This window comes from Lonchura striata, chromosome 3, assembly GCF_050655825.1.
Source record: "Lonchura striata isolate lonStrDom1 chromosome 3, ASM5065582v1, whole genome shotgun sequence".
Classification (NCBI taxonomy): domain Eukaryota; kingdom Metazoa; phylum Chordata; class Aves; order Passeriformes; family Estrildidae; genus Lonchura; species Lonchura striata.
Genome location: NC_140705.1, coordinates 96,999,504 through 97,024,289, shown reverse-complemented (window position 1 = coordinate 97,024,289; position 24,786 = coordinate 96,999,504). Strand labels below are relative to the sequence as shown.

Genomic DNA, 24,786 nt, shown 5'->3' with positions numbered 1-24,786 from the left:
ATCATGCTGGGGCAAGTGTGTTCAACTCCTGACAAATATTCCCCTTCCCAAGAGTGTTTAGGAATGACATCCAGCTGAACAGTGGAGTTGTTTTGCATTTGCAAAAGGGCAGCAACTCGCAGAAGCTGAGATGTTACTTTATTAGGAGAGATAATTAGAGCTCTCAGTCACTAATTCTCCCAACCTTTTGGTATGCTCTGAAAGCATTAATAATGGCTGTAGCTTTGTCCAGAGAGATTGGTGACAGGAGGAATTGCATGTCAGAGGAACAGCCGCAAAGAAAACTGAGCTAGAAACTCTGGCTTGAAGTCAGAGAAGTTGTGACATTGTACAGTGGGCAGGAACACTTGATCTGTGCCAGCCACTGCATTTGCTTGAACTGTGCTGCAGGGTTGAGGATGTGGCTGTTTCTATGCTGCAGGAAGCTTCTATGGTCTAGAAAAATCTCTTCTGAAAACATTTCTTCTTTGCGCAGGGCAAGCTGCAGATTAAAGCTGCCTCTCTAATGACAGTGATTTTCCATTCTAAAGCATCGAGACTGAGGCTACCTCTGGTAGCAGTGATTTTCCTACCTTCTTTCGTTAGTCAACCTGGCTGCTGCATCAAAACAGAAAGTGAATGCTGAGGAGCAGAACAGGAGGTGAACATGCAGTTCAGTTTCTGCTTTTCTAATACCCAAATCCCTGACACTACAAGGTCTTTTCCCAAGACATTCACAGCTGTGATGTGCAACTGGACCCCTGGGAAATCAGAAATAAAGCACTGATTGAAAAGTCAGAGCACAGGAACCAGGGTCTGTCCCAGAGCTACAGCAGCTGCCTCAACGGGATGAGCCATGGGCTTAAATCCACGTGAACGGGAGTGAAGGGCTGAGAAAGTAAACATTTTGACCAAAACAGAGGGGCAGGAGTAAGGCAGCCTAAGGCCTTAGAAGAAGTGGGAATCACAGTGCCTGGTCCTGGCAGGATTTTGAAATGGAAGAATGCCCAGGCTGGCACTGCTGGCAGTGAGGGATGAGTGACAGCCCAGTCCTATATTTCTGCTGCAGGGGGGTCACTGAAGCAGGTGCCAAAGCCAGGACTTACTCAAAATCACTGAGGTTGGAAAAGACCTCAAAGATCATCAAAACCAACCCTGAATCCAGCATTGCCTTGTTCACCATTAAAACATGACCTTAAGTGCCATATCCACACATCCTTTGAACACTTCCAGGGATGGTGACTCCACCACTTCCCTGAGCAACCTGTTCCCGTATTTCACATGCTTTCCTGTGAAGAAATTTCTCCAAGTATCTAATCTAAACTTCCCCAGGCCCAATGAGGCCATTTCCAACATTGCACCAACAGGGGAATGAATGGAGAGGAAGATGTACCAACACTCTGTGGTACGGGAGAAATTCCAGGCTTGTGAGGAATGGGTGGATGACAGGAAAGGGTCAGGGCACATGCAAAACTGCACAGGTATTCTGAGATGTATTTAAAGGTGCACCAAGGCCAGTGTGATGGTGGTAGCTCAGAACTAACTAACAATTCAGCTTCTAACACTAAGAGAGCTGAAATATTTGATATATAACTAAAAATGAAGGAGGAACACAAAAAACACTGACTACAACTGTAACTACTTATTTCTTAGCTTATCACAGCTGACCCAAGAAAAAGGTCAGGAAAACTTTAGTTCAATATAACAAAGTATTCAGGGACTTTGATTTTGTATTTTTAAAAGGATCTGGTTATTTTTTCTGAAAGCTGTTAAAGGGAAATAGATTTTCTCACATACTCCTTTTCTTCCCACTGTGCACTTGTGCAAATGTGTTAAAACCAGCATGTTGTATCTTCAAGAGCACCATCATTCCCCTTTCCATTGCTTCCTCAAAGCTTAATGGGGGAAGGTGGGAAAAGAAGACAGAACATCTACATTTCTAACAGTTCCCTGTTTTATTGCAATACATCAAAGTCGGTTAATATTAAGTGTGTTACCAACATAAAATATTGGTGGTAAGTCATTTTTACATTTTTGACTGTTCCACCTTAAATATTTCTGTGCAAAAGAATCTACATCATTGTTCTGTAGCAGAGAATCTCTTACAATGTCCCCTACAACACTGAGGGCATTAAACAAAAGAGTGAGAAGAGGCAAAAAGCAGAATCTTTCCCCCACACGCACACTTGTCAGCTTTTATACTCTAAAACAAAAAAGTGATTACATCTATGCCATGCAAAACTGTACAATAATATTACAATGAAAAACCTAAAAAACATATTTTAAAAATAAATGATATGAAACTGTCATACATAAAAAGGCAGGTATAGCAACACTGGTTTGTTTGTGGATTTCTTCCCTGTAGATGACTGTCTCAAATGGAGAATGAAAATAGGTTGCACTGAGCTGCGGCTGGAATGAGAGGAGTTGGAATTCAGACTGGAAAGCCTGCAGCAGAGCGGCCTCTGGGGGTGCTTATCAAATAAACTGTGAACACAAAGTGCACAGAAGGGTGCTAACACTTCGTGTTAGTGCAGAAATTGTCCCATTTCCTCCATGGAACTTGTTTAACAAAAGAACCCACAGCAGGAATTGCTATGTGCCACTTTGATTCTCAGACTAAGGCTCAGGAGCTGTGGGTACTTGCACTTCAGTAAGTTTTACCCTTAACGCATTCATTTAAAATTAAACAGCATTCATAAAATGGAAAACTTTTTTCCACCCAAGAGTATGTTTGTCCTGTCATTCAGGGTCTGGCCATGCAGTACAACACGGGGCCAGAATCTGTTTCAGTGTTAATGATCCAACTGTTCTGTTTGGAAGGGCTGACACACTGTGAACCAGTTGGGCGCACATAAACTACATTTCTATAAATAAAACTATGCTTTTTGGACTTTTTTGGTATGGCAAGACCCTTAACTTCCCTCTGCCATATACCTGAGAATAACACACCTGGGTTGTAACTTGTCAGAATCAAATCAAAGAGAGAACATTCCTGACTCAGTTTTGAAACTCATTTAAATGGGCAAAATGCATATTCATAACAAGCCACAGCAATTAATGGAGGGGGAAAAGAAGCAACTACTTCACCACAGTCTCAGGAATGTTTTTTTGAAAATACCAGCTGTCTTCTACAGGCCAAAGGCAAGAGAGAAGAGAGTACTGTAACCCTGTTTTTGGGTTTATGAAATGTGGGAGGAAGCCACATACCTGTGTGTGCACACGTGCAGGGGAAAACTATTTACCAAACCTATTCCATCCTGTAACCTGGAATCCTTAGTAGCTGCCTGAATCTGTTCAGATCCTTGTTGCCATGTTGCCAAAAGAGAGAAAAAAAAGGCAAAACCCCAACAACTCATCTGTTCAAGCACTGTCAAAAATGCAAACAAACACCTTCAGTCTCAGCCAAAAGGAAATAAAACCAGCTAGCTACACATCCTATGTACAGAGAACGTGTGCCACAGTCAGGAATTTAGGGGGAGATTTTAAGCTCCCAGAACAAAATGCAGCCCTCGACCTGTGAAGTTGAAGCAGTGCTACAGTGCAAAGGAGCAAACATTAAACCTCAGGAGACAACTGCCTTGGAGATACCAGTCAAGAGTCTTACAGTTCAAATGACCAAGTTACTTTTCCTAGCCCAATGAGTCTTTAGAAAGCTCAGCTGCAGTATGCATACCAACAAAAAGAGATGAGTGTGGTTTCAAACTGAGTCTGTAACCAAATGGTCCCCAAATATATAAAACTATTTAAGTCCTAGGACAATTTTTCTCTTTTCAAATAAGTGATGTGGTCATTTGCTTTTCAACTGAGAGAACAGTTGCTGTTTCTCTTCTGAAGAGACATGTATAAGAATGCACAGGACCAAACTAATGATTAAATAAATCCTAGAGAAGACTGCTGAGGCTTGGACATTGTAGTGCACAAACAGCGTGGGCCTGTGGAGCTCTCATCCTCTGAGCTTAGTGTTGGAACACAGCTGACCTATGCTCTGCCTGAAAATGCCAGGGGTTGGTATCAATAGACTGCAGGCACTGGAACAGAGCAAACACAGGGGTTTACTCAATTTGATTGTTTGCTGTGTGGTGGCTCTTCAGGTTCCTTTTTCAGATAGAGCTTTAGCACAGCTGTGAAAAAATAAAGTCCATGGAAAATGATCCTGTGACCCTCTCTCAGGGGACTGCCATGCAGGCTGCTCTGTCTTTAATGACTACTGTTTAAATGCTTTCTCTCAACATCAAAGTAAGATTATTATTTAAATACAACATACAGTAAATACAAAACTAGTCTGCAAAGGCTTTGAAAAGTGTGTGGACATGCTTCACCAAAACAAGGGAATTGTGGGGAAAAAGCAGTGGCTATACTTGAAGCAATATGCAGCCTTTAAAAATAAGCTGATGTGGAATTTCAATAATGCCAGTAACGCCCTGCCTATCTATCCCTCAGAAATACACAAACTTTTCTGGGAGGAATTACTTTCAGATGCTTTGCTCTTTGCTAAAGCTTTTAATTTCAAATGCCAGACTTGCAAAAATAGTAGGTTTGAAGTGAAAACTAACAACACAACCAGCTTGCTACTCTGAAATACCCAAACAGGAGAGAGACAGGCTTTTGATATGATGGCTTCTAAAATAATTGCTTGAATTCCTGTCCCAAAATAACACTGAATGAGTTTAAACTTGGATAAGCCTCTTGATTCAGAGTGAAAGAGAAATCTTACCTAGGAGACCCAGCATGATTAAATGGATTAGATGATCTGTGTCTTATTCCCTATGTCACATTTAGATCATACCTGGAAATTACTGTACATGGTTTGAACTTACCTACAACTTCTATTAGGGAAGGCAGAAACTGCAAAACTCCAAACACCTCTGTGTGGGTGAAACTCTACATAACTGCTGACTGCAAGAATACAGAATGGTTTAATGAGAGCCATAACAAGTTTCCGAAACCCACAAACCCCAATATTCTAAATACAAAAAGCCCTTATGTGTTTGAGTATGGTCATAGTATGAAGACAGCAACAACACTACTGGGAAGAGAGGCTCATCCCGAATGAAAAGCACAATCTGCCTTGCTAACTAAAGAGAAGAGACATCTTCCTCTTACCATACATCTGTGTATCAGTTTTTCATTTATTCTGTCGACTGGGTGACCACTTCAGCTTTTTATTTATTTTTCCAGCTTCAGCGGGCTCTGCCTTCCACTGCAATACTTCCTGCCCTCCAACCTGCCCTGCTTTTGGAACCAAACAGCAGGTGAGCACATAGAAACAACTGCACATTGCACAAACTCACAGCACAGGTAGGGGGCAGAGGAAAACCAACCTTGCCAGTGCAGCAGTTGTGGGTCACCAGGCATTCTCTGACTACCACAGTGTGAACAGTGTGAGGTCAGTCTTCAAGGTTCTTTGTTGCTACAGTGACAGCAAAGCCAGCCAAGGCCAGCTTTGGGCTAAGGGCACTCGTTTGGCTGATGTGTATTAGCAACCAGTATTTGGTAATGACAGTAAGAGTTTGCTGCTTAGGGATGGTCAAGGAGATGTGGAAGACTGTTCCCTTCTGAGCTAAACCTGCTCAAAGGCTGACCCAGGGAAACAGTTTTCCTACTGAATCCAGCTGCATTGAACTCCCTTGCTGCCTGAAGGACCTCTCCTGTAGCTGCTGCAAGGCTCCAGCTCACAGGTGGCACACACAGAACCAGGGCAGCCGCCGGGCTGACCAGCACCCATGGCTGCTGGGGCAGGGCCTTGCTGAAAACTGCTGTGGTTTCTGAAGAGGATGGGGACTATGAGAAAAACAGGAATTACAGCTTCAGTTCTGCTACGGCCAGAAGGAGAGAAGTGTTGTGAGAGCACTGCAGGGGCTGTCCCGGCAGTGCAATGAGCGCTGCGCACACGGAATCTCTGTCCTGCGGGAGGTTTTAGCCAGGCCTCCGAGTCTGTAAATCACCGAGCATGAAAACAGGGACAACACAAATCTTAAATTAAAGGCTTTCTTAAATAAGCATCCATCTTCTGCTGCATACACAATGCTTTTTTTTCTTTGAATATATACATACGTATTTTACTCTAACATCTGCGTTATTTATTTAAACTCTGTACTGTAGTAAAATATGCATCATTTTAATCAATAAGGATTTGCTGGCAACAATCAGATTGACATTCAAACGTGGTGGCTGAAAGCTTTTATGTGCCTCTGACATACTGATCATTCCCCATGGAGGGGAAAGGGTCTCTGTGCTACTTTTGTACAGTACAATGAGCTATTGTATGAAAACAAAATCCCTCTGAATTTTCTCTTGTTGATACTGGTCTGGTCTACTTATGCTACCTTTTGGGAAGTGGAAGGGGAGTGGGATAAATACGTCTTTAAAAATGAAGCAGCTGTAACCACAAAAATGAAACCAATACTAATACAAATCTACAGCATCTGATATTTACCAACACCCTAGCTTTGCTCATTTGCTGCTGTCAGATCTGGGGAGGTGAGGCAATGTCGAACGGTGCTGAAGGCGACCAGCTTTCACCTTCCTCTGTACCCCACTCCCAGATCCTTTTCCGAAGGGGAATGGGGAGGGTTAGGAGGATGACGGTGACAACTGGAGCAAGTGAAGGGGACAGCCATGGGGACAGCAAGCTGATGTGATGCCAAATCTGAATGCTGAAGCAGTTCATGAGTCCCAACTCACGTGGTCAGAGCTCTCCAGGGAGAGGCTCTTGGTCTTGTGAGGAGAAACTGGGCTGGGAGGGCTGCTGAGGTTGGAGCTGTTCGATGCTGTTGAGTGTCTTGGAGAGTCAGAGTCCTGCAGCCCAGAGACACACAAGAACACTAGTAAGTAACATGATAGCAAGTTTGAAAGTGGCTCAGCAACAGTGGCTGGATTCAAAGGCCTCTGCAGATCTTGCTTGCGTCCAAAAATACTGAGGGATCTTTTTTGCTCACAATTTCCAAGGAGACCTGAGATTAAGTGGTCAGGTCACTCTGCTTTCTGCAGGCATAAGTGATACCGACATAAGGACACAGCACCAGTGGGATTCTGGAAGTCCATGTGTTGTCAAGGGCTGCTTGGCCAGCAGAGTGTGCAGCTTCAGGCTGCCTGTGAAGCTACAAAAGCTCCTGCCTTTTCACAGATTATACTCTTGCACTAAAATGAGAAATCTTTGTGGCTTCATCACAGCTCCCTCTTGTATGTCAGCCCCAGGATATCAGTTCAAACATCCTATTGAGTTACTTGGATCTTCCAAAGTACAGCAGACTGCAACTCTAAGCCTGAATTTGGGCTGACAGCTGCCTTTCAGCTTCAGCTGGCAGGACATATCCAGTACCATAAGAAGCCTATGTGACCTCTCATTTTCATACTCCTCCGTAAGGAAATGGGTTGGGGAAGTTTTGCAGGCCAGCTTCAGGTTGAAACCTCCCATGTAAAACATTCTTAGCTGGAGGGACTGAGTTTAGCACTAGACAGGATTTCAGTCCTATCATAATGACAGTCCTGACTGTACAGAATAGAAATTATTAAATCCAGTTCCTGCTCTAAATGAAATTATAATTCTTAAATTACCTTGTTAACTTCTGAGTACAAAACACCTCCTGTGAAATAGTTGCCAAGATAGCTTATGAATTTTTCTGAACCCCCAACCTTACCAGAGCTGAGTATCTGGGCAGCAAGTCACCAAAAATTTCAAAATAATAATCTCTTTTGCACATAAAGGCCAAAAGGAGTATCAGCACTTCAAGCTGTGATATGCCACTATCAAGCTGTTACTCTGCTGGGCCTGTATTTGGGGGAGCCTTGCTACCCACACATCTCCAGGTCAGGAATGCAGAGAGCTTTTTCTGCATCTTAAATACCAGGACCAGCGTTGACACTTTGATCAAAGTCTGTTCTAGCTTGAAGTACAGGAAATCCATCTCTCCACTGACATCGACTCCCAGAGTTGTAGCCAACCCCATGACAGGATTGAACTGCCTCACCTTTATCCACACCCCTAAAGCTTCTCCTCCTCCTGCAGCCACTCACCTCTCGCTCATAGTCCCTTGTGGGTGCATCGCTGCCTTGGTCCAGGCCCCCTGAGGACAGGGACCCGTCTGAGGGCGAGGCCATGGGCTGGCGCTTGGCTCCGTAGCTCCCTCCCGAGAACTCCCTGCGCAAAGCGCTGCCGTTCTGTGCAGACGATCCTGCAACAGGGGAACCAAACTGTGCTACAGACCCCACTCAACACACCAGGAACTTGTTCAACTGTTTCTCTGGCTTATTCTGCTTTTCTGCAGCATGTCCCAAGCTCATGGTTCACAGACTGTGCGGGCTTTTATTTTGGCTGCTGCAGTTCTTGTGGATTGTGCAGTCAGATTGTCCCTTGGCCATCTTACACCTGTCAGTGTAAGAACACTTTACCCAGTCACCATGCTGCCAACAAAGGTGGCAGCTGTAGAAACAGCTGTGGTGGCTGCCTAATTCCAGTGGCCTCTTTCAATGCAACGCCACTCTTCCATTCCAGCACCCAGTTCTCTACTGCTTTATCTTTGCAATAGTGGCAAGAGCTACACACAATTCGGCAACAAAATTAATAACCATGGAGCTTGCGAACAACTTGGCACTGATTTAAAACACTTGAGCAGGAGCAAAGCAGCCCCAAGGCTAAGAGTGCAATTTGAATTCTAACATCAATTTAAAAAACCTGACAATTACAAATGTAGGACTCTCAAAAGCACTACCTGCTTATTCACGTACTCCTTTGAAAGCAAGACTAAAATGCTCTCCTGGCCCTCGGCAGCAGCACAGTCAGCCATCACTTTGGAAAATCCTCATCCAGCATAGGCAGAAGCAACTGCAGTTAGCCCTTTCCCTGAAACACTTGTGCCCAGCCCCCAAAGCAAAAGAGCTCTGTTTGCTTACGTGCTGCTAACCCGCTGCTCGCGCTCATGGATCGTCCCGGCTCCGTGCGGGATTTGGTGATTGACGGGATGCTGACGGAGCCGCTGAACACCGTCCGGCTCTCCTGGGGCCGAAGGTTCTGAAATGCACACACACACACGACACGTTCACTTATCCACTGCTGGCTCAACCTTGCAATTCTGTGTTTTAAGGCCCCAAAACACATGAAACCCCCAACCTTACCAGAGCTGAGTATCTGGGCAGCAAGTCAGCAAAAATTGCAAAATAATATTCTGCAGTTTAGTGCAGAGACTGGCAGCACACGCAACGCGGCAGTGAAGTGCTGAATTACATGGACATATGCAGGCAACTGAAAGAATACATGGAATAATTCTGGAATTTCCCTCAAAGGATGGCTTGCAAGCCTAATAAAGCTGCTGTAGATATATTCAAGTTACACTGCATAACACCTTCTTTCTGAAGCTTCTACGGATCTCATTACAATTTCTCTTTGATGCCATTGCTTGTGCTGTGATTGTATAAGTTGATACAATATCCAGGTTAATCCCTAATGTTTGCAGAGTTATGAATAGATAGTGAATCAATCTGTATAGCAATTACTTATGGAATTCCAAAGGTGTTAACAGCATCCCTCCAAACCTACCCTAGTTGAGCCAAAGTGAGAAGCAGCTTCCTGTTCCCAGCCTGTACAAAAAGGAGGACCAGAGCACATGCCAGTGTTTTTCTACATATTTTGATTATTGCTCCTGTTTTGAATCTTGAGAGTTACAGTGTAATTTTCTAAATTGATCAGTTACTGGACTGAAGTGGTCCTTTACTGAGGAGATAAACCACAACTTCCCTACTTGATATGGCAGTTCCTCAAACACAAGTTGTCTTTAAAAGAAGGTGAAAAGCACTCACTTTGAAGTGAGTTCTGGGAGATTTTATTTCTGCATCTGTTAACCTAGAATGGACCTTAGGGGAGAAGATTTCTCAGATTATTCAGCCCCTCTCTCTGTGTATGAACTGGCTTTCTAGCCCAGAGGGACTTGCCTATGTGTGTCATTTCAGCTCTGGCTAAATATGAGACATCATCCTGCTCATCAACAGAGTGTGATTTGCACTATTAAGCCAATACCATTAACTGGCATTAGGTTCAGGGAACCTTCATAGATGCACAATGTGAAAGAAATGCAGGTAGCTTGAAGAATTACTTCCTTTAACCTCTACAGCTGCCCCTCTCAGCAATAACTGTTTGTTTCATCCTATTTATGTTTAATGATTTCCCCATCCTCACAGTGAGAAGAAGTAGCCATATATAAAACAATAGCTGCAATTGCAGTGCTTCTTTAAATTAGGGTGTTAATGAAAATTTCAGACCAGAACAAAAATTCTACCCCCACAAGGATATTCTAAGAGAACCTTTGTACTACCCGTGTCTCTATCTGTATTTTAAAATAGGTAATTAAATTGAGGTTTTGTAAGAAACAGATTTTATACAGGTCAGACTTCATCAGATATATTTTACCAACCTGCTGCCAAATCCAGTCTTACAATGATCCTTGGAATAATCATTGCTCTGACAGGCCCCTTTGATCTTACAGGCAACCCTTGGCTTTTCATTCTCCCAGGGTGCCAGAAATGGCTGATTTTTAATGTGCAGCAAATAAGAATTAAAATCTCTCATCTGTTTTCAGATCTCTCACAAACACCAGCAAAAGAGAATCAGAGACCTTACCAATGAAAAAGCCCTTTTTACTTCTCCCTTCTTCCACTGCTACACCATGAGGATTTATAACTAAAGGCTTGAAACAGTCTCTTAAATTATTTGTGGGATTATATTGCTGTCTCTTGCTTAGCTTCCCCTCTTATTTTTTCTTTTTTATATGTGAATAACCAACCTACTTTGTAGTACAAAATACTGAGCTCCTGCTTTCCCCCCCATGCAATAAAATGAGCTGCAGAGTTTGAGCATCCTAGCTGTACCTAGACCATGGAGGCTCACTCTGCTGACAATACACAAAGCAGCTGACGGGCTGAGGGATGAGTTACTGCTGTGTTTTGAGAAGGAAAGGAAAGCCAAGTGCAGCACTGGCTTTAGCACGTGTGCACTGGGGTTAGTACACTGGGGCTGCAAGGCTGCTATAAACCTATAGAGGTTCCTTTTGTAAAGAGAACAATTATGTTTAATGATAAGGTGATTAACCTCATTCACAGTGACTGAGCAGACAACATACAGGCATCCAGGGGAAGGAGGGAATGGGTGGGTGCACAAAGAAGACTCATTTGTTTTAACAGTGTGCTCTAAAAATTATTATTTTTCGTGATCTCAGTTCGCAATGTCCATGTAATTCCTTGTAGAAAGTCTCTCCACAAAGCAAATCTTTCATTGTTCTTTGTTCTAAAAATAAAATAAGCACATGCCAGGGATGCTGGCATTTTAGACCAAACCTCCTGGAAGTGCTGTGCACATGATGCAGGAAGGGGATTGAAAGGAAAATAAATGGCGGTTATTAGCGGTAGTTACAAAGCAGCACAACGCAGCAGGTTAAAAACACAGAAAACAAAAGGAAACCTGAGCTTGCTTTAGAGAGACAAAAACCCCTCATTTTGAGCAACAATTCAAATCCTGGTAGGAAAATTCATCCCCACTGCTGGACCAAATGGAGGAAGATGAAAGAAGTGGGGGCAGAAGCAGCAGCAGAGAAGCTGCTGCTGAGCAAAGTGAATCACTGGGAAACAGGGTGAGAGGCCTAGGTTAGTTCACTGCATCCCATTCTAGCTGGAGAATGGAGCTCTGGGTGCAATCACTGCCAGTGTTACAGAGCCTCTGCTCCTGCTCCAGCTCCCTGGGCATCTCCAGCACTGGGATGAGGGACAGGGTCTGACTGGACAGGTACAGCACCCACAGGAACTACTCTGCTTCTGTTTCTCTGTCCATCGCACTGCTTGGTCTTGTTTTGGGGTTTTTGCTTTAAAGTACTGGCCTGTTCACCACACTATAAAACTCAGCTTTCAACTCCTCCATGAAATAATATGACAGACTCTAAAAGCCTATTTTAACAAGTCAATTTTCAACTCCCCTATGGATTCCACACTGTCCCGGTTCCAATATCCAAATCCTGCCTGGGACCATGGCACCCTTCTTACACTAAAATCTCCAAACACAAGGGAGGAGGGACAGACATGAAACCAAACTCACAGCCTGGCTTTCCATACAGCTTCCAGCACCTCTACCCTCAAGCCACAAAGCAGTTCCTCACACAAGACTAAACCTCTAGTGCTCTAAGCAGCTAACGGGCAGGATCTCGACACTCCAGGTTGCCCATTTCACTTTTTTCCCCTCCAGTTTATGCTAGAAGGCTGCAACATTAGGATGAAGGATGCTCCTAAAGAAAAATTGAGTTATTGTCTGAAGCACCAGGGGTCATCCCTTACTGATCCCAGGGAGACTACTCACATGAGAAAGGGAAGGTAGAGGGAGGGTCACAGTTTGGTGATACATCGCTGCATATTAAACACAGACAATTTTATAGTACAGTTGGATTAAAATAACCCTGTTACAACTAGAACTGAAATACAGCTTCAGTGACCCTATAATGACCCTCTAGGAGATAAACAACTTTCAATTCAACTTAACAGCTTTTTTTTTTTTTTTTTCCATTTAATTGCATTTCAACAGAGCATTCCTCTTGTGTATGGATGGCTGTGACATCTGGGACCTCACAGCAGTGACACACAACCATGCATGTAACCAGTCAAAGCTCAGCTGTGCAGATTGGTTTTGGAGCCATAAGGAGATTTGTTTTTCTCCTGCATTTTTAAATTCTGTCTAGTGCTGGATGCAGGTATGTTTCCAAAACCCTCCCAGTGACAGGGCTCCAGCTCAGCAGCCCAGAGGCACTCAAAGCAGCCTGGCAGTGAAGTTTTGCCAAAAACCAAGAGTAATGTTCCCATGACAGCAATGGGCATGGCCTGGACCCACACAAATCCTGAGCAAACAGCATCACACACATCTTCCTAAAGGTTATTCCTGATTTATCTGTCCCAGGCAGAGCTGCAGGTCCCAGCATGGCACACAGCTGTGATGCACTGCAGGCACCTGTGTGCCTACTTCACAGCAAACGCCGGGTAGGCACAATGCAAGAAAAAAAGGGAAGACCACTTTCATCCTTCCAATATACATTGCAACTGGGAGGATGCCTACAGGACAGCATCCTACCTCAGCCTCTGCCTGAAAGTGCCAGGGTTAAGAGGATCTACATCAGCAAGTTGTCGTCATCTTAAATTTTTATCCTGCTTCTACGTGTTCTAATTTCACTTATTTACTTTAACCTAGAAACTGCTTGAGGCACTAGCTGTGTCTGTCTCCTTCCATCTGTGTACAGTACTGTGCACAAATTCTCACATTCCACATGAATTCATCATAAACAAACAGCTTGAAGTCTTGGTCCAACATAGATCCAGAACCTCTTCCTAATTCAACCTGGTACACAGCACCCTGACTGCTGGAGGATGAACACTGTGGAACAGAGAACTTATAATTCAAAATTCCCACATCCTTCCTGGTGATTAAAAATCTTATTCTCATAGCAAAAGGTTCAGCCAAAACTCTTATTTTTTTCTAATGCCACAAAGAGTCTGTTTCTTGGCATGTCAGAGCTGTGGGGAGACCCCATCTGGTAGCAAAAAGTAAATTTTCTGTGACAAAAGGAAGTGGAGGGGTGAAGGAACAGCTTACAAGGGGTTTTCTCCCACGTTAATAGCCAGGCAAAAGGAAAACCACACAGTGTTAGTAGAGTGAGCACCTGATCAGCCGTTCATACCCTCAGAGTGACAAAGTCTGGAGTACCGAGGACAGAGCGTGGAGGCGGGGAAAATGCAGGGTTTATGGAATCGTAAGAGAGGAATTTTTCAGCTGAATTAACAGTCATGTGGTAGATGTGCTCAAAGTTGCTCGGAGAGGAGATCAGACGGGAGTGATGATGAGGGAATTGATAAGGGGAACGCTGCTATCAAAGACAACAGAGAGAGAAAGCAATGAAGGATGGTTGTACAGGTTACACCGGCACCAGCAGTTCCACAAGAGCAGTGAAACACGGAGCAGGGACAGCAGACAGGAAACCCTGCTGGCTATCAGCACACAGGGGCTGACACTGCCACCCCCAGTCCTCTGAGCACCTTCCTGACACAGAGTCTGATGGGCCTGCTGCCCTTGCTGTTGGCTAAAACATTAGAAACAAATAAAACTTTTAACTCATTGGGAATCGATTCTAATATTTATTATTTTTTGATATTTCAAAGAGCACCACAGTTGTAAAAGGTGCTTTACAGACAGTTGAGAAGCATCAGTTCCCTGCCTTGAGGAGCTTACAATCTAAAATAGACATAACACAAACAAAGGAAGGTGAACACAGGTGAGGTGGTGTGGGGAGAAGAAAAGATGAGCATACACAGCAGTCAGAGATTGGCAAGAGATTTCCTTCTGTTATTCATGCATTTTAGCGATTCCATTAAAATCATCACCCGTACAACAAACACAGAGTCATTCCAGCAGGAGGGAACAGTGTTTTGACAGGGTGGGGACACAGGCTGTATGGGAAGGTGACGGGGTTAGTGTCAGACCACTGGGACAAGTCTTTCTCTGCTGACAGGTGACTTAGGCCCCTGTCCTGCTCCACCCTGGCTCAATCCCGACAGTGCCGAGGGGAGCTGGTGCTGCCATCCCTGCAGAGGATTAGGCCCTTCCTCAGCACACAAGGTGTGAAAGCACTGGGAAATTCAAATGCTTGTAACAGGTCAGCTGAGCAGGATGCTGCCAAAGCCTGATGTGAAGGAGGAGAGGGGAGGAATAACCCTGCAAATTAAACAGGAATGGCTTCTAATTCATCTCTATGGAATGTGCTGACATGAGTGCTCATATAATTTAAAGTCATCTAAATCCAGATTTAATGGAAGATATTTTCAAGGCTCGGTTTCCCTCCCTGTGCCATCTGTACATGCTCAGTCAGCCTGCAGTGGGCTGGTTTCCTTTGGACACCAGCAAACCAGAACACCTTTTCTCTTTTCTAACTTCTTAGTTCCTCTTCCCCTCGTCCAACTGATTTAATCTCCTTAAAACAGATATTTCTGAATTACATTAGAAATGTTAGGACTTAAAATATAAAATATGGTAAAAATATAGCTTACCCCTCCACTAAACCTAAGGCACTACTTTTTGTATGTGGAACGTATTAAAGTCTGGAAGAACATTAAGTCACATCCCAATACATATTATATCAAACATTATTGTTACTGTTCTTTTCATTTCAGCTGGTAAAATCCAACTTTTTTTTTTTAAAACACATGGTTATTATGAGGCTTTGCCTGTTAACCAAAACATCAATTACCACATTATGGCATATAAGACATAATATACATTAAATTGATCTTAGTAACTTTAGCAGCATCTAAATATCAGTACAAGAAGCCACCATTCCAAAATGGTCCAGGACAGCCAACTTTGCTGACTTCTCTGCAGAGAACTGACAGCAAAGTCAGCTACATTCCTAAAAGCCAATAAGGGAGATATGGCAGTGTCTAAAACCACAAGCTAAAAAGCAGAGGGTAGGCCAGCTGCAGATCATGAAAATATTTAGCCAGCATTCATGAATATGAGAAAGCCACGATATGGCAACATTTTAAAAATGATACTCCATGGAACTTTCTCCATAGACTCCACCATTAGATGCATGCATGGGGTTCCCATTTTCTTTAAAGAATACCAAATATAGATAAGTATTCATTTACTCTAGAAGTTTCTCAATTGAAACAAGCAAAGCTTCACACATCATCTAGAATGGAAGTAGAATGGCTCATGTATAATGAGGTCAAACTGAAGCATAATGTTCAAATATAATGGCAGTCAAGACCAGCTTTTGTATATAAAAATACTTAGGCATGCAGAATATGAAAGCAAAATCAATCCTGTACATCTGATGTACACAGAGAGGTGGTCTGTGCTGCAGTAAGTGCAGTTCCAGATTTCAGATCTTCACTACAAAGGAGGATCCACGATAAAGTGGCTTCAAGGGACAAGAGGACAGAAGGGAGGCCAGACTGTACGGCCAGGTTAATTGGTGACAGGCTGCTAGGGAAGAAAAACATGTAAACAAATAAGTTTGGGGATACACTAACAGGAATGATTCCAAATTGTACAAAACAAGACAATGACCCAGATCCACAGCAATAAAACACAAATATGTACTGATTACTGCTCTGCTAATATGAAACAACAGCTTCTGGTTTCTGGTGTGTTGCAGCCCACAAACCTGTGTGCCAAAGGCAGACTGAGTGCTCACCATGAAGAAAAGAAGGATGCAAATTTACAGTTGCCAGAAACCCCTTAAATCTGATTTTTCTCTGAGCCTTGAGCATGGTTCTGCCCAAACACCACTACTGAAGTCAAGGGTGTCTGTTCATGGAGAGAACAATGTGGGACTGGGCCAATAGACTGCGACTTCCCAAAAACACATCAGAGTGTCTGGTGCATACCAAGAAAACTGGAAAACACTGGAAAACAACACACAGAAAAAGCATCTCTCCCCCTCATGTGGCTGCACCAGCAAGGACAAACAGGTAGAAATGCTGTACACAAACTGGCACCTGATTCAACACATCAAATAATGCAAAAGGTGTTAAACATTCCCTTTATTCCAGTTACAACACAAATTAAACTCTCTACAGCTGGTCTTTTAAAAGACATCACTGAAACAGTGGTGGGCAGAGAGCAAGCAGGCTCTGCACCCACCAGGCCAGGTTTAGAGCAGCACAAGAGCAGGTCCCCTGCTGCCCACAGACACAGCCCAGCCACCCATCAAGAGCTATCACTACTAATTCTAATTCTGCTTCTCTCAGTTCTTGGCATTTCCCCAAAAAAAGGCAGTGGAGCTGAAGAGGTTAGTTTTTTTCTGATTCACATTGCATCTATTAAGTGAATATGTGTATATTAATGAATAAATATAAATACATACATATACCTAAAATTGTCATTTGCTTTATAAACTTCACCCATGTGTGCTAGATAAAAGCTGGGCTGAGCTGGCTATTGAGCTTGTGACAATCTCATTCAACACAGAGATTAAAATATCTATTCTCTATTAAAAGCTTTTTATACCTAAGGACCCTTTTGCCCATACAACACTGTACTGACTTCTGTGGAAGCTCAATGCTGGGTGAAACATTTCTATTGGTAGATCCAGCCAAATTTGAAGGTGCTCAAATAAACCAGAAGAAACTGCAAATGAAAAGTCCCACTCCACTCTTTTCTGCATTGCAGTACTCCATAAAAAAAGAAGCTGTACCACCTAAAATAGTTGGAGGAAGAGAATTTGAGAAGACTATTAGCCTTGCACTGCTTGCTACCCCCAGCCTCAGCCCCAAAAATGCATTTCACCATTCACATCTACAAACAAGAACAGGCATTCCCAAAGTAACGTGCTGCAATCTTTCCCGAAGTTTGTCAAAAATAAATACTTACTCTTCTGAACCACACTAATCTATTAAAAAAATACAAAGAAGATGTTCCAGCTGCAAAATCAGGACACAATCTTAGCAGCACAGAAACTCCCCATTTTTCACCTTTTGGGAATAAGGTATGAAACTGGTGAAATAATTCCATGTCCTGGAAAAGGAACCACCATACAGACGAAATGTACACAGGGTTGGATGATTATTCTTTACCTTGTGTACTGATTCTCCAGGAAACACTGTTTCCATGCCCTCTTCTGATTCTGAATTTCTTTCCAATAAAATATTAGACTCTATACATAACCTCAAATGCCCACACAACTCCTTTTCTTCTATTTTTGTGCCTGAGAAACAAAGTTCTTAGTCTGGAATGGATTAAATGGTAACTCAGTCCAGGCAAATACTTTACAGGAAGCTGTTGGAAAAGAAAAAGCTGCCTGGACTGAAGTTGCTCTTGACAGAACATTTATTTCCTAATTTCAAGTTACATTTTCAAATTCACACACTTTCAAGTACCGTGCTTGATGCAGTTCTGCACCAATTAAGTTAAGAATACAAACACAACACAACATTGCAAGGAACCGATGGAAAAATACACAACGAATTTGCTTTGTTTTGCAGTGACATCTCTCAGCATTAAGACTGATACTTACTTGCAAAAAGGAGGTTTTAATAATAACTTTTTAAAAAGAAGCTGCAGCACTGGAACAAGTGCAGGAATCAATTGTATATTGTACACATTTTCGAATTCTTCTCACCACTTTTAAGCATGGAAACTGACTCATTAATTCTTTTCAAAGCATCATACTGATTGGTAATAGCACAGTACTAGTCCTAACTTGAAACAGGACCTGTGAGCAAGTGCAAGTGCAATTAGAATGGGTTCAAAGCTGAAAGCCATTGAGAGATGACATTGTTGAAGAAATGATAAAAAATCCCCTTCTATAGACAGAATCATTCTTTGGTTTACACTTGTCAGATGTAGGGCTTGATTAAGAGTCCTTGCTGCTTTTGAGTGCCATGAACTTTCAATTACTGACGGTGTGACACAGGTGTTATGGTGTGACTTCTGCTCTGCCTACAGAGGTAGTAGATTACTTTCTCTGCTTGAGAAGAGCCACAAATATTTTAAAGAACTCACCAGAAATGGAGAAATGAAGAAAAACTCTGATCTACATCTTGTCCTGAAGCAAATGATCATTCTCTGTCTAACATTAGACACATGCAATTTTGTATCCAGGTAAGGGAAGCATATCTGACAACATCTCTTGGATTTGTCATGTGTTTTCTAGAAACAGCTCCTTCATTAGGTGTTAATTTATAAAAAGGATTATAATTTATAAAAATACACACATACTGCACTGATTTTTTCTCATTACAACAAATATATTTGTTATTGAGAGGCTTCTCAGAGTGGTCTAATACGAGCTTTAAAATAAATCAAAGTGCAGACTTTACAGTCAAGTGCAACCATTTGCTTCAAAAGTGAGGTAAAATGAGTATCCAAAGACCAGATATTAGACTCCTAAACTCCTGCAACTGCATGTTGAGCTTTATTTTCCAGTCTTATTTTTATTTCCTTTGCACTTTTCAGCATCAGAAAATCCCAATTTCATCATCTACTTCCTTTCTGCACAAACTCCAAGTAGTAACAATGATCATTTTAGACAGCAGATCTGTGCTAATGCCTGAGCATTATGCTGGAACAAATTTCATCTGCTTTTATCGTAACAACTCATCTTTCTTACAGTGCTAATTATCTTCTTCTGAGTCACATCTGTGTCACCGTGGATGTGCTTAGAAAACAATACAGAACACATAAACACGCAAAAGGTGCTCAAGGTAGCTTGAAGCAAGCAGTATGGTACTTCTTTATAAGCAAAGTATCAATTAGTCTTTAGCTCATCACAGATTTCAGTACTTCCAAGTGTACTTCTTACATGAGGTTTTATGGAAATGAACATGTGCTATTACACATTCTCTTTTTCCATTTTTCAACTTAAAAGGTTAGTTTTTATGCAAGAAGTTTTGTTTCACTGAGACTACTTAACTTGGAGAGAACAGGAAAGGTTGGCATGCATGTTTGGCATGGAAAGAAACTTGAGCAGTAAACATTATTGAGTTGCTACAGGAAAATAGGCTGTAAAGAAATAGGCTAAGCTGGTGCTAAAGATGGAAGGAGAAAAAAGGAATTGAACTACAGTTCACTGAGAAAGGAATTTCTCTTTCCATACCCACAGAGCACACAGGCTCAAATCATGTCAATTTTGCCCCTTCATACGGGTCATAAAAATTGTCATCAGTACTGTAACCTGTCTTAAAAATCTAGGGGTATCAGGCACTCCTCCTCCTCTACTCAATGCCTCTCATGCTCCTTGCTTAAATACAGCAGAGCATTTTTAGCTCCATTTCCCTTGTTACACTGTTCCTGATAGGAAATACATCACCGATTATACATTAAAATTGCAATTGTTTTTATCTCACTTATTTGCAGCCGCTGCAGCAGTCAGTCACTCTCACATGGCCTTTTGTACTTACCATTGGGAGATCTTTGAGAATCTGTATGCCATCTCCTGGACCCATATGTGCTATGTGGTTAAAATTAGTTGGGTTAGAAATTAACTTATTTCTCATTTCTGGATCACGTAGCATCTCCCTGGAAGAGAAGATACTTTGTTTAGGTATTTCCTTCGAGGTGAGGATGGGCATTTGTAAAACACAGCTTTGATTATCAGCTATTTTCAAATGGAAGTTAACCAGTCTTTCCCAACCTAAACAATTCTGTGAGTCTATGACTCTATTTAACCATGCTAACAGTGATAAATTCCTGCTGTCAGTACTGGTGTGGAGAAGGTTCCAGCTTGAAGAGAGGGCAAGGGGCCAGGATAAAAGAATGCTGTTTGCAGCTTAACAGTCCCATACCCAGTAGTTACTAACATTCACAGAATGAACTGATAATAAGCTCTGTAAGATGAGTAAAAGCCAAAGTCACTTGTGATATATTACAAAGTGGAGATGAAAATGAAGTATAAAATATGAAAACAGAATTAAAATAATACTGCAGTACCTTTCTCAGTCTGTGGTCAGAATTAAAAGCTCTTCAAAATGGCAAGGATGCATCTCAGAGCAAATAAAATTTTAAAGAGACTAAATGTCAATCAACTCAGAAAAGGCAAGAACAAGAAATGGAATTTTATCTCCACGGCATACAGTTGTTACTTTCTTTAGAGCCAAAAAGAAAGACAAACTGGGAGCCAACCAATGGTACAAAATGCTGGAAATTACAAAAATGAAATCCTCAGTTATTGGAGTGTGGCTTAGCACAGTAGCAAGTCACTTCTAGTAAGTGACAGCAAATGGTCAATAACATCCTCTCCGAACACTGCCAGTAGCACAGACCTGTTTTTGTTGCCATTTAGGAAAGTATTTGTAACCTGCTAAACACTCCCATTAGAAATACACCCTGAAGTCCTATGTCCCCTGAAGAGGCGAGTTTTGTGAGCTTTATAGAAACTCTATGTAGTTAAATCTGTAAGTCAAAGAAACAGATGTCCTGGAATACTACAGAGAGGAAAATCTTCAGAAAGAAAAGTAGAACCAGAGTCTGAGAATAATTAATCCAAATTCATAGTTAGCAAAGTAATCTCCTTTTGCAAAGTGTTTATTGGAGAACTTTATATATACACAGTGTATGTGCACACCTAGGCACCTGCATACATTATGTGGAGGCATGCATTCCAAATTACAGCTGTTTCACACAATTCATCTGAACTAATTGTGCATCCAGCGCATATCCACGTCCAAACCGGTATTGACATAAGTTAAACACTGAGGATTAACAGGGTAGAGAAGAGACAGGAACCCCTGAATGGCCATTCCAGAAAGCCACACATGAAGCACGGCCCTGGCATCAGTCAGTGTCCTTCAGGGCCTACAGGCATGGACAGAGGACAAGTACAGGTGGAATACCGACCTCCTCTGCTGCATCCTCTCCTCCTCGGGCACACGGAAGGAGTAGCGCCGCTTGTTGTTGATGTTCCGCACCATCTGCTTCCGGCTGTTGTCTGACGTCTCAGGCACCACCAGCTCATCCCCCTCTGAAACCACACAAAGATGGGGATGCAGTGGAGCAGCTCCTTAGCTATTCACTCTACCTCTGTTCTGCTAGTGCAGGACACCACCTCTTTCCCATCAAACTTGAACAAACGTTATTTGGATTATGGGTTTCCTTGGCCGCTATCTACTACTCTGTTATGTAGTAACAGACTCAAACCTTCTTCACACGTGAGCTGCCACACCTGTGTTCTCAAAACACCACTGATGCATTCTTTGAAATAAACATTTTGTGGGCAGGAAGGGAATCTGAGTCTTGCCTCAAAATTCCCACTGAAAATCACTAGAACAGTCTTGTTCTGCCAACTGTCTAGAAATGGAATGCAAGATTCTCTTTTATTCATTCCCTGCTCCAAAGAGAACACTGTTTTAGAAGTGTTTGAACATGGATGTATTTTGATGCAACTGTGGGAAAAGGGAAGATTTTTTTCCATGTGTGAACATCTGGCCAAGGGATCTTCATTAAAGACATGAAAACAGTGATCATCACATGACTTTGAATTAACATTGCAACTGCTCTGTCTTGTTTTCTATATATGGAGACTAAAGTGACATGTAATAAGCTCACTGCTCACTGACAAAACAGTGTGGAACTTGAATATCTTCTTTCCTTAAGATCAACTCTAATGTTCAGTCTTTATTAAGACTTGAGAATTCTCTATACATTCTTCCAGCATATTTCTCCTCTCTACCACTGCCATTCCTTTCATGCTAATTTGCTGGCAATTTAAATAAGCCCTGAAAGAGTGCCAGCAGCAGTACATTTTTCTAGAGTGTTTATTCCCACTGTTTTCAGAAAGTTGTTAACAATAATTTATAGGTTTTGGTTGTTGAAACAGAGCATGTCCCCTCTCCACCTAAGAGGCTAAACAAAAGTTTAAGGAAATTCTTCAGGAGTATGCTTATGAAATGGGCTCTAAAAAGTTAAAAAAAAAGTCAGAAAGATTTGTAACAAAAATAGATTTTTGAAGCTAAAATTGTGGCACACAGTCATAGCTGGCCCTAATAATAAGATATAAATACATAGTATTACTTTAAAATGCTTAGGAAACATTTAGGTTAACATATTAGGTTAAATATAATATTAATCTAGTGCTGACAAAATGACTATTTAAGTCTTTAATTGTGCAGGCTTTTTTAGGCAGTGCTCTGGCAATTGATCCCACACTTGGAGGGAGTGTCCAGTCACTCTAGTTTCTAGTTTCAGTCTTCACTGAATATTCGTAAGGGGAAAAAAAAGTTCAGAGAAGAGACAGCATTGCAAGAACTGTGGAACCCGTAAGCTTTGGCTTTTTCCCAAGTTAACAAGCACACAGACATTTAAGAGATTCCTTTATGCAATGCACAGATGCAGATAAAGAAAAACACTTTCTAAACAAAAATATGCATGATGAAAATTTCCTTCTCTTTACTTACCTGCCATTTTGTTTTTGAAATATATTAATCTGACTGTCTCCAGGCCTAAAAGGTTTAGTGATCCTTCTGTATTCAAGGGTCGTACCTGAAACAAGGAAAAACAGTCCTTGTAACACTCTCAAGAGTAACAATTCCAAGTCATTAAAGCCACAAAGAAGAGTTCAGAAGAATTTTAAACTCTTTTTTTTGAGAATAAGTACAGAGGGGGGTGCCTAAAATTCCACTTCAAGACACAGGCTTCACACCATTCCTCCCAGCATTTAAATGAATAGTTGTTTTAGAAGTCCACTTCATATATCAACTCAATTTTTTCTATTAGATGTAAAAAACAATAAGCTGAGCTTTTACTTTGTCTTAGTACCATGTCACAATAATGCTCTGTAGCTTGATAAGAGCACACACAGACTTCTAAAACATACTGGTATTTGTGATTTCCAACATAAAAATGAAAGAAGCATTCCACACTCTGTAAACTCTGTTAGAAACAGACTCTTCATAATAAATGGCCATTTTTGAGACTCCTAAGTGTAGTAATTTTGTTTGCTGAAAGTAGCTTCATCCATTAAAAGGGAAATCTTGAGCCAAATATTATTCAAAGTACTAAATCACATCTACTGTGTAGGGAAAAAAAATGCTCCAACTGCTTAATAACTCGAAGTTTGGACACCAGAAAGAACTTCCCCATAAAAGTCCAGATTGGTCTCTCTTCAAGATAGCTATTAGCTGAGCACCTTGATCTTTGTATCATGTATCCTCAAAGCACTGCCAGAATATCCTGGTCTGCATCTGGCACATGGGAAATTGATATGCAGAGACTGAATGACCAGCAACAAGACCACAGGGGCAATGTCCTGCAGCTCTGTGTCATTGGAATGCCAGAAAAGGAATTGTGTTGACCCTGATACAAAGCTGGAGTCAGTCTAAACCACAGGGAAAAAAATTGACTTTTCTCTTTTCTTTCTAAATACAGCTGAGCAAACACCTTTTAAATACCCAAAGAAGTGTCAGTTTTCAGAAACCTCTTCCTTTTGATAAGAGATCCAAACTGACATCATCCTGTTTTTGGTGTTCCTACTGGTTGAAACAAAATGTTCTAACCCTGTCTGTCTACACTACGCAGCAGGAGATGGAGATAGATTTTTGAAGGCCTGTGTAATTATCTTAACATCCACATGCTCTGGTAATAATCACAATCAGTCCCAATGAAGCCATATGCAATTAATGCAAATTAATTCCTCTCATTATTGCAACAGTATCAGTAAATCTAACATAGCCATATGCTTCAGATTGACCATTCATCTAAAACAGCGCAACCACATGAAAAACGCATTTTCTATTTCAATAAAAATGCATGAGTTTCTTTGCAGTAGCTCTTCTTTTAATTTAATTATGTTTCCACAAGCAGTTTTAATGATGGCTTCTAATGCAGTATTGGGCCTGGACATATTCCTTGGCCTATACTGAAATGGGAAGTTACCTTTTTGAGAGGAATAGTTTGAATCCACTCCATGGAGTTCACGTCGAAGACATCAATTGCATTTTCACTGTACACAGAGAGGTATGGTGCATTGTAACCTGGGAGGGAATGATGAGGCATTGTGTCATGTGCTTTTGGACATGGCCCAAAACAGACAATTTCTTACAGATTAACCATATTTATTTAAGAAAACAAAACCAGTGCTCCACAATCCAACAACAAGCTTTGAAAAATGTGCTTTAACTCAAAAATGCCCAAGAAATTTATTCTGAAGGCAAACTAGCACCACCCGAAAACTTACAACTCTGCATGACTTTTCTGTTAACTTTGCTGAAAACCTAACTACTCTCTGAGTTGTAAGATATTAAGGTTTACTCTGCCAAATATTGATGTATTTAAAAGGTTTTTTCCTCCTA

The 24,786-nt window shown here is 41.7% G+C and overlaps 1 protein-coding gene across 12 annotated transcripts in view; it reads right to left on the bottom strand.

Moving 5' to 3' along the window:
- Nucleotides 1–1,915: 1,915 nt before the first annotated feature.
- CDC42BPA (CDC42 binding protein kinase alpha) overlaps nt 1,916–24,786 on the bottom strand; it is a 181,289-nt gene continuing 158,418 nt past the window's right edge. For 7 of the 12 annotated variants that reach the window (XM_031504271.3, XM_085575877.1, XM_085575878.1 and 4 more), the window contains 8 exons: nt 24,371–24,468; nt 22,894–22,978; nt 21,338–21,461; nt 19,903–20,020; nt 13,683–13,868; nt 8,875–8,992; nt 7,999–8,156; nt 6,040–6,780 (listed from right to left, as the gene is read on the bottom strand). In XM_031504271.3, the coding sequence (XP_031360131.1) occupies nt 6,649–6,780; nt 7,999–8,156; nt 8,875–8,992; nt 13,683–13,868; nt 19,903–20,020; nt 21,338–21,461; nt 22,894–22,978; nt 24,371–24,468 (1,019 nt within the window). In that variant the 3' untranslated portion in view covers nt 6,040–6,648. Of the gene's footprint in view, nt 6,781–7,998; nt 8,157–8,874; nt 8,993–13,682; nt 13,869–15,194; nt 15,986–19,902; nt 20,021–21,337; nt 21,462–22,893; nt 22,979–24,370; nt 24,469–24,786 lie in introns of those variants that run through there. The other 5 variants (XM_085575882.1, XM_021537008.4, XM_085575887.1 and 2 more) reach the window with 4 other exon arrangements.